This window comes from Phlebotomus papatasi, chromosome 2 (assembly GCF_024763615.1).
Source record: "Phlebotomus papatasi isolate M1 chromosome 2, Ppap_2.1, whole genome shotgun sequence".
NCBI classification, from domain to species: Eukaryota; Metazoa; Arthropoda; class Insecta; order Diptera; family Psychodidae; genus Phlebotomus; species Phlebotomus papatasi.
Genome location: NC_077223.1, coordinates 46,318,193 through 46,332,061, shown reverse-complemented (window position 1 = coordinate 46,332,061; position 13,869 = coordinate 46,318,193). Strand labels below are relative to the sequence as shown.

At 33.1% G+C, this 13,869-nt stretch overlaps 1 protein-coding gene across 1 annotated transcript; it reads left to right on the top strand.

Moving 5' to 3' along the window:
* Positions 1-4,422: 4,422 nt before the first annotated feature.
* On the top strand, positions 4,423-10,987 carry LOC129801308 (conserved oligomeric Golgi complex subunit 7). Its single transcript, XM_055846204.1, has 3 exons — positions 4,423-5,183; positions 5,268-6,452; positions 10,014-10,987. The coding sequence occupies exons 1-3, from the start codon at positions 5,097-5,099 to the stop codon at positions 10,920-10,922; spliced, it is 2,181 nt and encodes a 726-aa protein (XP_055702179.1). The 5' UTR covers positions 4,423-5,096; the 3' UTR covers positions 10,923-10,987.
* The last annotated feature ends 2,882 nt before the right edge of the window (positions 10,988-13,869 follow it).

The following is a 13,869-nucleotide window of genomic DNA, read 5'->3' as shown; positions in this document are numbered from 1 at the left end:
TTGCAACACTGAGAGAAATTCGAAAAAGTTAAAATAACATTCCGGAAATGTTAATTTTACCCTGCAGTATTGATCCGAAATCGGTGTAAATAATACTCTTTATAGGTGTATTAGGGGTTATAGTTATCCATTTTTCATGTTAATTTTACCCATTTTACCCTTAAAAAGGTGTAAAATTAACATTAAAAAATGTTGATATATTTTTACACCTAAAAAGTGTTAATGTTATGAGGAAAAAATGTTAATCGCACCCTCTTTTTTTTCTCAGTGAAGGAGTGCAGTGCTCGCTTTGTAATCCGGATGATTGGGAGACAAAATGACAGATGTCCGCTTCGTAATCCGGATGGATTTTTTGAATTTGTTCAACGTCTCGAAAATATAATACAAGATTTTTTTGTAGATGAATTAGTATAAAAGTTTTAAAGAAGATTAAAAAGACGTAATTAGAGAATTCTATGCTATTATACTTCATTTATTAAACAAAAACATCACAGGATAATTAATTTTCATTGCTGAACACACATACATACATGCTCTCAAAATTATTTTAAATGTAACCGTCAAGAACTCGTCCGGATTACGGCGATCCGGATTAGAGAACGGGCATTGTGATTATCAAGTGAAAAGTGCAGGTGAAAAAGCGATTACAAAGACAATTAAAAACATTTTTAAACATTCAATTGGGGAGAGATGTATGGTGGAGAGGTGTCGCCTTTGGACCACACGAGACAGTGCGGGGTTTCCTTTCACTGGCAAGCATAAATTCTATCGAGAGAAAACGGAGAAAACTGAGCAACTCGAATGACGCTGTTTTCCACTTTTTATTTAATTTTAGTTTTCGACTAGATCCCACGAGGCGTCAAGATTGGATACGCCACATCCAGGAACTGTAGTGGGCAGCATCTGGACGAGACAAAAGTGAACGACAAAAGAATCTGTGGAAGACACTTCGAAAAAGCTGACTTTCTTCCCGCCGGTGGCGTCAGGAAGTTCCTGAAGAACACCGCCATTCCCCGGAACTTTCTTGAGAACCAGTCAATAAGCAAGAAACCGTGAGTACTACTATTATATTCCCATATTTATTAGTCTCTAGATCTAGAGTTTAAATCTAAATTTTCTTAAGAAATTGTCCCAAAGTGCTTTCCGGGACCTGTCCGGGAATCAATTGTTCGTTCTTCTTCGACAAAATCCTAAATTTTACGTAAATCGTGGGGAAAAATGTCGTTCAACTGCAGTGAAGCTTTCGAAGGGAAGCTTCATCCGGAAGCGGCACCACAAGTGGAGTCTTGAATCCAATAGTTTTATCAAAAACTTCACTTTTTCGGCCGTGTATTTAACTCCGTGTCCTCATCGGTGGTCAAAGACCACTGGGTTTTGTAAGGTGGAGAATTTTACAATCCCGATAGGGGGTTCTATGAGGCTGATACAAAGATTTCGAAGACACAGCACCAGACACTCTCCAATCCTATTTATTTATCTAGTAAATATTAAATTCTTCCATGGCTTCCGTGAAATATGCTAATATATATTTTTTTTAAATATGAAAATAATCGACCCTATCAGGATACCCTGCCTATAAAATATATAATAGGCTAGGCATTAGTGAACAAACAATGTTCCCACAGACCATGAAAATATTTTCATGAAACACCGAAACACGTATGAAACCTATATGAAACACACATTCAATAAAAAAGGTTTTTAGCCTCTGGTGGAAACCACTTGTTGTTTGAAAGACAGAGATAGATCATGGTGTAACGAAATAAGAATGTGTGCTCAGTACACTAGAGAGTGACAACACGATATGTTGTGTCTCTGTCTTCTGGTTTTTGAATTCTAACGACATTTGTCAATTTGAGTGGTGTGAGTCGAAACATTTTTGGCGGCGGCAAAGCTAAATTGCGCCGTCTTTTTCAATAAAAATTATTTTCAATGCATTGTAATTAAATTCTGTTATATTTTAACGTATTATAATACGATTTCTCTACGGCATTGCATAAACGAGCAGTAGAAAATAAAAATCTGCTTAGCAAAAAATTCTAAATGGTCAGAAAAAATAATAAAAATGGTCATTACAAAATTAAATAAGACAGCAAAAAGTTAAAATAAAAGGTAGTAAGAAAGTAAAAAGGGCAGTAAAAATTAAAAAAAAAAAATGTGATTAGTAAAAAATTAAACATGATCAGAAAAAAATTAAAAATTGATGAGAAAAAAATTAAAAACGAGTCAAATAAAATATTAAGAATGACCAGTAAAAATATTCAATTTAGGCAGTAAAAAGTTTAAAAGTGATTAAGAAAAAATTAAAAATTTGGAGAAAAAAATAAAACCTAAATGACAAAAAAATTAAAAATGATCAGTAGAAGTATTTGAAATAATGACCAATAAAAAATTAAAAAGTGGTCACCAAAAATTTAAAAATTAGCAATATAAAATAAAATACGGTAAATAAAAAATTAAAAATGAGCAGTATAAATACTCGAGTTGATCAGTTAAAAATTAAAAAGAGATCGGCAAAAAATAAAATGTGACAACATAAAAATCTGTCAGAAATTCTGGATTTTTTTGTTTAACTTGTCTTATTTAAAAACTAACAAACAGACTAAAATCAATTTCAAATTTTAAAGATATTTTCATGAAAATTTCATAATATTTTGCAAATTTCGAAAATTTCCATGAAATTTTCCCTACACTATTTGAAAATCACAAAAAGAGAAAGTCATCCGAGAGATAGAAATCTCATAGAGTCTCATTTAGGCTTGTAATGCGGAAATTTTCACTTGAAAATGAGGAAAACTCGATGAGAAATACATTAAAATATTTGAAGAACTTTAAAATCAATTTTCCTCTGAAACTATGGGAGATATAGGCCTCATACTTCGCATCTCATTATGCTCGAGATGAGCGAAACTTCACTTGAAAGTGAACAAAACTTCATGAGGAAACTTTAAAGTCGATTTTCTCACTTGCCTCGCAAATGACATAACATCAAAATGTAACCGGATTGAAAAAACGTAGTTGCACCTTTGTATATATATTTTATATTATTTTTTTTTTAATATTATTTTATACTGGTTAGGGAATGGTTGCACTCATTTGATCATTTTATTCAAATTTTAGATGAAACTTTTGGCGGATGAAAAACGATCAACTTTTGGCCCACAATCAGAATTTGCAATGTATGAATCACAAATTAATGAGCTGACCTAGGATTATCACTGCCTTTTATTTTTTGCTTATTATTTTCTATTTTTTACTGACCAAAGTTAATTTTACAGGGAGTCTTGGGATTATGCACACACAATTATGTATTTTTGCCTGCTTTTGGGGACCAATTAGTCAAATAATTTTTGAAATACGCCTGTGTGTATGCTATTTTGTGACGCTGAAAATATGAAAATCCTTTTGATTGTTTAGGTTACTTATCAGAAAAAGAATTTTTTTATTAAGGCAAAGCGTGTAAATGAAAAATTTTGACCAGACATAGTCAGTTGTAGTAGGCTCTGGATTTTGTTTTCTTTCTTCGGTGTCGTTTCAACATAATTTAATCAGGGGTGACATTATAACTTATTTTCGATACTATCGACTGTCGATTCCGGAAATTTTAAACGATAGCTGCACTTCCTGTAACTAATATAGACGTTTATCGACAGTCTCATTCTTTTAAGAATCTCGCAATGAATGCCCCAACCATCCGGGAAAAGTCATCCAAGAGGATATAGGTTTATCGTTACTATCGATTCGATAGTGTCCAAAAGTTATCATTCCACCCCAGCTTTCTTTTGGTCATATCCTTATTAAAAAATATTGATTTTTGACAGAGTAATTGCAAAAACATGGAGCCCATATGAAAATTAAAAGTTGAGAAGTATCTCAAAAATCCAAATGCGAGTTATGCCGAGATCGTGAAATTGATCCGGCAGTGTGGCACTCTACAATCCGGAACTGGTAATAAAATAGGTGATATCGCTGTGGGGAGCGGGACATTAGAATCCACTTTTTATCATTAGAATTATTAAATTTGTTTAAAACTGTTACATATTACTAATAATATGAATTTTCAAATTATAAAATACAAAATTGTGGCTGCAAAATAAAACATGGAATTGTTTTTTGACATATATTATCAAACTCTCCTTCATGAGAACACATTTTGCAAAGTTTGCGCCTATAATTAAATCAAAATTAAAAACTTTCGAAAACAATAAAATTTCTTAAGTGAAAATACATTTATATATGCCAATTGCGATATATTTGGAGTTAAACACGCAATTAAAGCATCTAAAATCATTTTTGAAGTAAGATTTAACAAAAAATATTAGGTGAGATTATTAAGAATCTCACCTAATATGGAAATATTTCATTGTTTATCCGACTGACAAAAATATAATTGTGAGAGCCGCCGCAGAAGGGTTTTAGACTCACACCTCCTAAATGTCAAATTTGCTGAATTTCTTTGTTTTCATTTTGTTTTTCTGATAGAATGAAGTGATTTGAGGTTTTATGTTGTAAATTGCGTTCTTAAAAGTAGTTTAAAGGGTTCTAGAACTTCTTCTATTGTTAAAATTTAGAATTCCGGTGCATATGTGACGTTTTTTTGTGAAGGATTGGGGGATTCGGTTCACCATTTCTCAGATGAGCTTCTTTAGAAATTGTGCAGTTTCAAAGCAAAAAACTCACAAATTCAGGATTCATGAGCTTTACTTGGAATAAATTATTGAATTTGAAAGGAAAATGAACTGTATTGAATTGAAATCTGAGAGTTTTAACAGCTTTTCAGAAGTGACCGTTAATTTCACAATTTCAAAAACCCCAATACTCCAGCTCCAGCTGCTAGTGAGAGCAATAATTTGCTGCGAACCTAAAATATGAATGTTTTTATTTCATTTATTATTTTTTATTGATTTATTTGTTAGGAAAATTATTTTGTTTGCACATATAGATTTTTTTAAAAACTTTTTCTAGTAGTTTTTTGACATACCATCTGACATACATACGTCAATTTTTTTCATGTACTCACGGTGTCTTCCATATTGGATTTCATTAGACGCGTGTCATTCCTATTCTGAAGTAATAAAATAAAAAAATCGCTAAAGATGGAATTTTTTGATGAAGAAAATTTTAATGCAATCGATTACATTAATACAACGTTCTCTGGAAAAGGGACAGAATGCAGTAAGGAAGTAAGATTTGTTACCGTTTTTTTTTAAATTTATTTTCTTAGACCTTACATAGAATTTCGTACAACTATTTCTTATTTTATTAAGACGTTCGTATCATTGTTTGTGGACCAACTCCAAATATACGTTCGTGATGTGAATTGTGTACTTGAGGATACCAGTCAACAAATTATCGGAAATATTCCAAACATCATGAAGGATGTGGATAATTTAAGGCGTGAGGCTTTAACACTTCAGAAGCAGATGCATGACATGCAGATTGAAATTGCCCAATTGCAAAAGGATACCGGAAGCTGTATGTCCAGTCTCGAGCGGTTAGATACACTTAAAATAAAACTGCAAACAGCAAAACGAGGTTTACAGGAATGTGATGGTTGGGGAAGGCTTACTTCTGAATTGGAAGATTTACTTGAAGGTAACGATCTAGTTGGAAGTTGTGAAAAACTAAATATTCTCCAAAAATCTTTGGCTGCTCAAGTTGGTTTACCTGGACAAAGTGAACGAGAAATGCATGTTGAAGATGCAAAGAATAAGTTGGAAGCTTTGGCAAGTCCTCAAGTGGTTAAATGTTTCTCTATTGGAAACGCCACTGATGCCATCAAATATGTAGAATTGTTTATGAAAATGGGACGTCTAACCCAATTAAAGCAATACTACAGGACCGTGCAAAAGACTCGTCTTCAGAATCAGTGGCAAGAGATTGTAGATTTGGTGGACAATTCAACGGATATACGTTTTCTTAGAGAATTCTATCATCTTCTTCTAGAGCATTTCCAAAAACAAGTAAAATGGTGCACACAAGTATTTGGACCAAATGATGGTCTGATAGAAACTGTCTCGTTGATCTCAGACGTTCTGACTACTCTTCAGCCTAGTCGAGAAGCTATAGTTTCAAATTTAATGAAGGCACAGAGTGAAAAATTGGAAGCACTATCTGAATTTTCAATGGCCAATCAATTTTTTGGATCTTCAATGGAAAAGTATATACAAAATAGTGGATTATCGCTCCCAAAAGATAAACTTGCAACTCTTTCAAAGAGTATTTATGATTACTTTCAAGTTTTCATCATTAAATATGGGGCACTTGAACAGAACTTCCTTTCAAACTATCTGGTTACTCTTGGATTGGAAAATCAAGTTGTGGCTGTTGAAACCGTACGTTGTTTGGGTAACAGCAATGCGAAAATTTTTAAAATGGCTTCAAATGCCTTAGAAAGATGTGAATCTATTACCCAGAATTGTGCTATCGGACCCCTTGTTACAGTATTAAATGTAAGTATATTTGATTTATCATAACGATTATTTCATAGGTTTCAATTAAACCCAACTCCAAGTAGAATTAATAAAGATTTAAATAGATTTAACGGCATTACCACTTGGTGGCAGTTTCGTCGAAATATTAAAACTAAAAAAAAATAAACGTATAATATTATGTTTATTTGCTTTTCCTATGAGAATAGATATTCCAATTTTATATCTCAAATACCAGAGAAGTGATAAAAAGTGTATCCTACAGTGGGTGTCAAAATTTTGTTACCTAATGTATGTTTGAGAAGACAAATGATAAAAAATTACTTTTTCAAATAAGTTCCCTGTAATCCATAGATCTTATCTATAGTTTTCAAAAAAAAATTAATTTTATTTCATATCAAAAATAATTGTTTTCCAAAAGTCGATCATTTTTCATTCATCAAAAGTTTGTTTCTTCATTTAAAAAAAGTACTTCAAAATGGTCAAAACATGTAACCAACTTAATGCAAACCGGTTATATTTTGAGTTTATGTCATTTGAGATGGAAATAGTATATTTGTACATTTCTAAAGTTGTCAATGGTAAATATATGTAGGGGAAGGTTTTCAAGGTTCGTATTAAAAAAGGAGTCCAAGATTTAAGATTTTTTACTGAATACCACACACACCGAATCAATTATATCACTATATCAAAAAAATCTCTTACTTATTGGGTTCAAAATTCTGCCTCACAAAATTCCTGGAAGTCCTTGGATTTTCCTCTACAGGAAAATGAAAATGTAGCGGCATTTTTACGAATGTGCTCTGATTAACTCAGCTTCGTACCACTTTTTTCCACTTCTGTAGACCTCATTTTTCCCGAAAACATTACACCGGACACAAAAATTTGGGCATCACTACTTACACTGATCCCATAGGAATGTACATGGACTTTTTTGTACGAAATCACGAGGGGTCCCCTGGAGGGAAAAAATAAATGTGCACGATGAAACTATGACTCTTCACGAGTGCATTGATACCAAAATCATAATTATTGAGTTTATAGTTTGCTCACAATGCAAAAATTTGGCCAAAAAGTACAATGGTCAGAGGGGTTGTACAAAAATTTACTGCAAATCTGAGGTGTCAAATGCCTTGGGCCGATGGACTTTCCCCTCCCACAGTAAAATTTTTTGTACTATGGACAAAATTTTCCTTCTATCGTAGGTATCGATGGACTTTTTCCCCTCTTTTCGGTGCACCAATGGACTTTTTCGAACAGAAAAGTACTTTTTCGTACATCGCGGAACATTTTTGTCCATAGGAAGACAAAATGATCCTCTCCATGCTCCTTCAGTGCTCCACGGAGGAGAAAGTGATCCATGTGATCCTTTTGCACCCGCACTGATGGAAAATAAACAATTTCTTGCTTCCATCGCTATTTTTCTAACACATGTTTTTTGACACTCGGAAAACCATTTTTTCCCTGCATTCTGACAGTCAGTTAAGAGCTTGGTTAGGTATGATTCTCTCTTAATCACACCTAATGTAATTCTCAGATTTTCTCTAACACCTCCAAACAGTCTTACAGAACATATTTCGGACGTAATTAATTTCAAAAATGACCAGCCACCAATTTAAAGTGAAATGTGGGAAGTTCCACTTTAAAACAAGGAAAATTGAATGAGAAATACTCAAAATACATCGAAGTGGCAATTAAAGAGTCACATCTACCATAAGCAGTATAGTTTCAACACTGCACAAATCAGAAAGTAGTAATCACATCTATTGTAATCCTTGTTTTTTCTCTAACGTCTCGAATCTGTCTTACAGAACATTTTTTGAACATCAGTGATTCTTAGAATTACCAGTGATTATTTTAAAGTAAAATGTGAAAAATTCCGCTTGAAAACAAAGTAAATTGGATGAAAAATTCTAACGCACCGCATGGGCAATGAAAGAATCACACCTACCATAAACAAATTCAGGCTTATGTTTAATTTGACAGAAGTGAAATAAAAACATCTGATGAAGTCTCATTTTGATGGGGAAGTGCGTGTTTTCCTTCGAGATTTTAGTGAAAATTGTTTAATATCCCAAAATTTTCTTGTGAATTTATTCAGTGGAATCTCTGTTAAGTCAAATATCCCGAGCGGCATGCGCAGTGTGTGTGTGACCCAAAACAGTGAGGAATTTTCAAATTCGGTGGTCAATAATTTTGACAGATGTTTTTACGAATCTGCAAAATTCAATTTTCCTGAGCTGCAAGGGTGGTAATTTTTATGAATTTTCCTCCACTCAAAAAAACGACGTCCTTCGAGCAAAAGATTTTCACGGCAAATATTAACCCTAATAAAAGCCTTCTATAACTTGAAATAGTTGCTTTTTCGAAAAGACACTTGCAGTGTGCAAAAATGCATAAACACATCAAAATTACGATTTTAGGCCCATTTTTTATTTTTGCCTTTTGGACCCAGGAAAAAAGGCTTAGGCTTCCAAGTTTGTCAGGAAATGGTAGATGTAGGACTAGCTTCTAGATTATATGTCCATGGATGAAATTCATTTAGTAACTTGGAAAAAAATCAACTTTTACGAAGCTGCAACATTACGAAGGTGCAAAACCTTCCCCTATTATAAGACTGATGATAAATACCAAGAAATAATCTGTGTTTTGGATAATTTATAATTTAGGTTAAATATTGCAAATTACAAAAGGGTTAAAGGTGGGAAATCGTCCAGAGATACTGCCTGAATGAATTATCTGCATCGTTAATTGCCAAATTTTATGCAAACTCACGAAAAGTTATACATAAAATGGTCAAATGTGATTGTGATGAGGCACTATATATTTTTTCACTTGTTTTCTTAAACATACATTAGGTAATAAACAGTATACAGTGGTGGCCAAAATAATAAGACCACCTTTGATAAGCCTACTTATTACCTTTTGTAATTTTTTATTCCAATAATGCATTGAAATAATTTTGATGTAGAAATGTTCAAGTGAAATCAATACGTCGAATACGTGTTTTTTTGGCCATTAGAGATTTCTATTTTGACATATAGTACGTCAATAGTGATAATGTGTTCGGAAAATAAAATAGGACCACTGAGTGTAATAAACTCAAATTTATTTCAATTATTTAAAAAATAACAAAATTTTAGTATAATGTCAATTAATATTTAGTGTCTTGATAATTAATTTTCAAATATAGAGCAAATATAGAACTTTCTCGTTAGAGGCTCTATAAGATTTTTGAGGCTATGAAAGCATATTGAGTGATCGTGACTAACATTAAATTACGATAATCGATAATCCGTAACACAAAGTATGTAGATGCCGTTGTAAAACAAGCAAAAACTTTATTTTTAAAAACAATTACTATAGTTTATTAAAGCCTCTTTCATTAGAAATGAGTACCATAATAAACTAATGGTTCCTACTTTATAATGGAGATTAAGACGAAACTATTATCAAGCGCACAATAATATTTGTTGCTAAATATGTTTTTACAATTGCCTATGAGAGTGAGCGATATGACTAGATCTAGACTTTAAGATTTTTCTAGGGAATTAAGAATTTATTCTAATTTATTTTTTTTAGCAATTCTTCAGAGAGTATTTGAATAAATACAAGAAAGCCCAAAAGCAATTAGATGCAACTAGAAATACCCCAAACGTGAATTTTATCCAAATTTGCACAACTCTTCTGGAATATTTGGGTGATTTTATGCTTCAACTTACAACTTTTGAAGAAGAAGTTATCACGAAAATTTTGACTTCATATGAACAAGTATGTCGTCAGGAATCATCTTCATTTCAGTATAAAGTTTTACGCAAGGCGGATGTTACTGAAATCAAGAAGTTTAAAAATTTAATTCATGAAAGACAAAATCTGGGTGGCAATGACTCAAATTCCTGGTCAATATTTTCTGGATTGATTGAAGTTGTGAAGCCAATTTGTACAGAAATACATGACACAACACTAGCATCAGTTTTTGCTCCTATTGAAATACATTTGAAGAATATTGAACCAACAGAGACAAGTAGCACCAGTCCTGATCTGCCTGACTATAGTTTTGCACCTCAAGAATATATTACACAAGTAGGTCAATATTTAATGACATTACCCCAGCATTTGGAACCTTTTCTCCTTTCACCATCTGATGCATTGAGGCTGTCTCTTATGACTGCTGATGAGAAATATTCCCAGACACTCACAAGTGGAGACGTTCTATTAACCCTAATAGCCGAAGAGTGTTGCGCTTTGTACATGGAGAATATTTATAAAATTGGAAATTTAAGCAATACAACAGCAAAACAACTTGCAACAGATATCGAATATTTGGGTAGTGTTCTTGATGAGTTGGGATTGAAATTGGGTTCACAAATGCAACAAGTCTCAATACTTTTGCGGGCTCCTTCGGAAAACTACTTGAATTTAAGTGCTGGATGTGATCCTAAACTTGTTACAACAATTAGACAAATGAGAAATATTATTTCTACAGAATGAAAAAATGTGAACTTTATTGTATATTTAAAACCTGCAGCCAATAAAAATTAAAAATTTAATTTTCATTTATGAATAACCATCATTTAAATTCTCTAGTGAAATTTGAATTTATTTGCTTACAGAAAAATTGCTACTTTATTAGGGTAAGTGTGCTAAATTTCGGCATAGTTGCATGCAAGCGCCAAAGTCTAAAGTTTGAAATGTAATATCTTTAGTAGAAATTGATTTTTTTTTTAATTCTTTTTACTTAAGGAGTGTTGCTTAGAACCTTGTAGAGAGTTTATCGCACTTATTTACTTATTTTGCAGACTTAGCTTTGGTGCCCTATTTCGGCCACCTTCATTCTCATAGTTCCTTGCCCTTCAGGAATTCTTCCAATGACTTTTTCACGTCATCTCGTTTGTCGAAGCCACATTTTTTGTTATTCTTTTGCATTGTATAATCTCTAGAGTATGTAAAAACTAAAAATTCATGGAAATTTGAGAATAAAAAGTGGCCGAAATTGCAAGCTGGCCGGAATTTGGCACACTTACCCTATTGCTTCTGAAAAACTTAGGCTTGATTCAGTGATTTTCGATGGCTAGAGAAGCAAAACCATATTTCACAAAAATGAACACTTCCCACCAACGCAAAATCAATTTGAAATTCAAAATATGAACGCGTTCGAGCAGTTTCTTGCACTTGCAGAGGGCGCTGTCAGTATAGCCAGAGAAACCAGCATTTAAGGAAAAAGTCGTTTTCCTGCTTTTGTAGTGGTAGTCGCCAGCATTTGAAAAAAACGTCGCCGAGATTGCTTTTTAAAGTCGATTTGTGAAGTTTAATTAATGAAATTTCAATATAAATTAGTGTTAACATAAAGAAAATAGTTTTTGTAATTAGTTTAGTGACAAAGAATTGGTTAAAAGACGTGATTTGATAGCAAAAATAAGTTAAATATGGGTCGCCCAGCGACTTTTGCAGCATTTCATAATTCGTAGAAAATTATGAAACTCACGTGGAATATCGGTGATTTGCAAATTGGAATAGAAAATTGATGAGTTTTGGAAGCATTTGTGACTATTTATCTTTTGAATTGTTCGTGGAAAATCCTCGGGAAAATGTCTTGAAAAAGTGATTGCTTTGCTCGAAGAAATGCATCAAAAGGAAGCATCTAAACGGGGGGATTTTGTTTCGAAATCGCCATTTTGACACAAAAGTTCCCCACTGAGCTTTATACCGGTGCATTTTTGCCTATCTTTTGGCGCTTAAAATCTCCCTCTTCGAAAGCTCTACAGTAGACTCTCACTCAATCGGCTCTTTTTCAATCGGGCGTCAAATTTTTTTGACAATTTTCACGTTTAATTATGAAGCTAATTCGCTCAAATTCGCTGTAGTTCTTCCTATTTTATCGTGATCCTTTATAATTGACCGCTTTTTGTGGAATTTACAAAGGCTTTGACGCTCAATTCTATCGCTAAGCCGGATGACATTTTGCCCCATATTCCCGATTGAGAGAGAGTCTACTGTATTTGTTTATGTTCTTAAAATATTTTGACATTTTAAGCGATTTTAAATAATTTTTTTTTTTGTTTTTCAAGAGATGATTTTCTCGTGATCTATTTTCAAATTCTCAAAAGTCGAAAAGCAGGTGAAATAGGGACACGGTATCGATCTCTCTTCTGAATGTATCGTTTAATCTTCTTAATATGGTCGAATTGTTAACTAGACATCATTAAAAATAGAAATAAAGAAATAGTTAAATAGAATAAAGTTGATTTATAGAAAAATAAAAACTTAGGATATTTTTTAATTTACCAACAATATTGGAATAAAATCCTGCGGTAAGACGGTTTTGATATAGAAAATGGGTGCCTCATCTCCTCTTCCTTATGAAGAAGTGTTCGTCATCAGGCATAAATATTAACTTTACCACTCTTTAGCAAATTCTTTCTTCTTCTTCTTCTGTTTTATGTAAGGCTGTCGGACTCACTCGGGTCCATATAGCCAAAGCAAATTCTTTGATTGTAAAACACTGTGTGATTGACGTTTGAAACGTTTCGAAATAAAATAGAAAGTCTTCCAGACTATCTGTTTTAGTTAGAGCACACATGGAGAATTGCACAGAGGGTGGAGAAAATTTATCTCAAGCATGAACTACTAGGGGAGATTTCCCGAGACTCACCGGTGTATAGCCAGAGGAACCACCACTAAAGGAAAAAGTCGTTTTTCTGCTTTTGTAGTGGTCGTCGCCAGGATTTGAAAAAAAACGTCGCCGAGATTGCTTTTTAAAGCCAATTTATGAGGTTCAATTAATGAAATTCCAATAAAAATTGGTGTAAACATAAAGAAAATAGTTTTTAGAATTAGTTTACTGACATAGAATTGATTAAAAGTCGTGATTTGATAGTAAAAATGGGCTAAATATGGGTCACCAGCGACATTTGCAACATTTTAGAATTCGTGGAAAATTATGAAAATGACGTGGAAAATCGGTGATTAAAGAATTAGAAAAGAAAATTGGAGAGTTTTGGAAGCATTTGTGACTATTTATTTTTTATATTGTCCGTGAAAAATCCTCAGGAAAATGTCTTGAAAAAGTGCTTGCTTTGCTCGAAGAAATGCACCAAGATGGTTCAGTTGTCAAATAGAAGATGGCGGACAGTGCCCTTTAGGACATTTCTCTTGATGTTTTTCACGTAATTTTGCACGGAAGTAAGTGAATTTCCGCAGTAAGTTCATTACAAATTATTAAAGAATTGGCCAGTGAAGAGATTTGTGAGAAAATTCTGTGATTTTTCCTGTTTTTTCTTGTGTTTTTTAGTGTGAAAATTGCCTTGGAAAAAGAGCACGCAAACTACATTTTTCATTTGTTTTGGGGCTCTTGGGGGTTTTTCTTAATCATCCTGGTATTCTAACTTTTCTGGAGGGGGCCCTAGAAGTACTAGGTAGCCTCCCAAACAAACCGTGT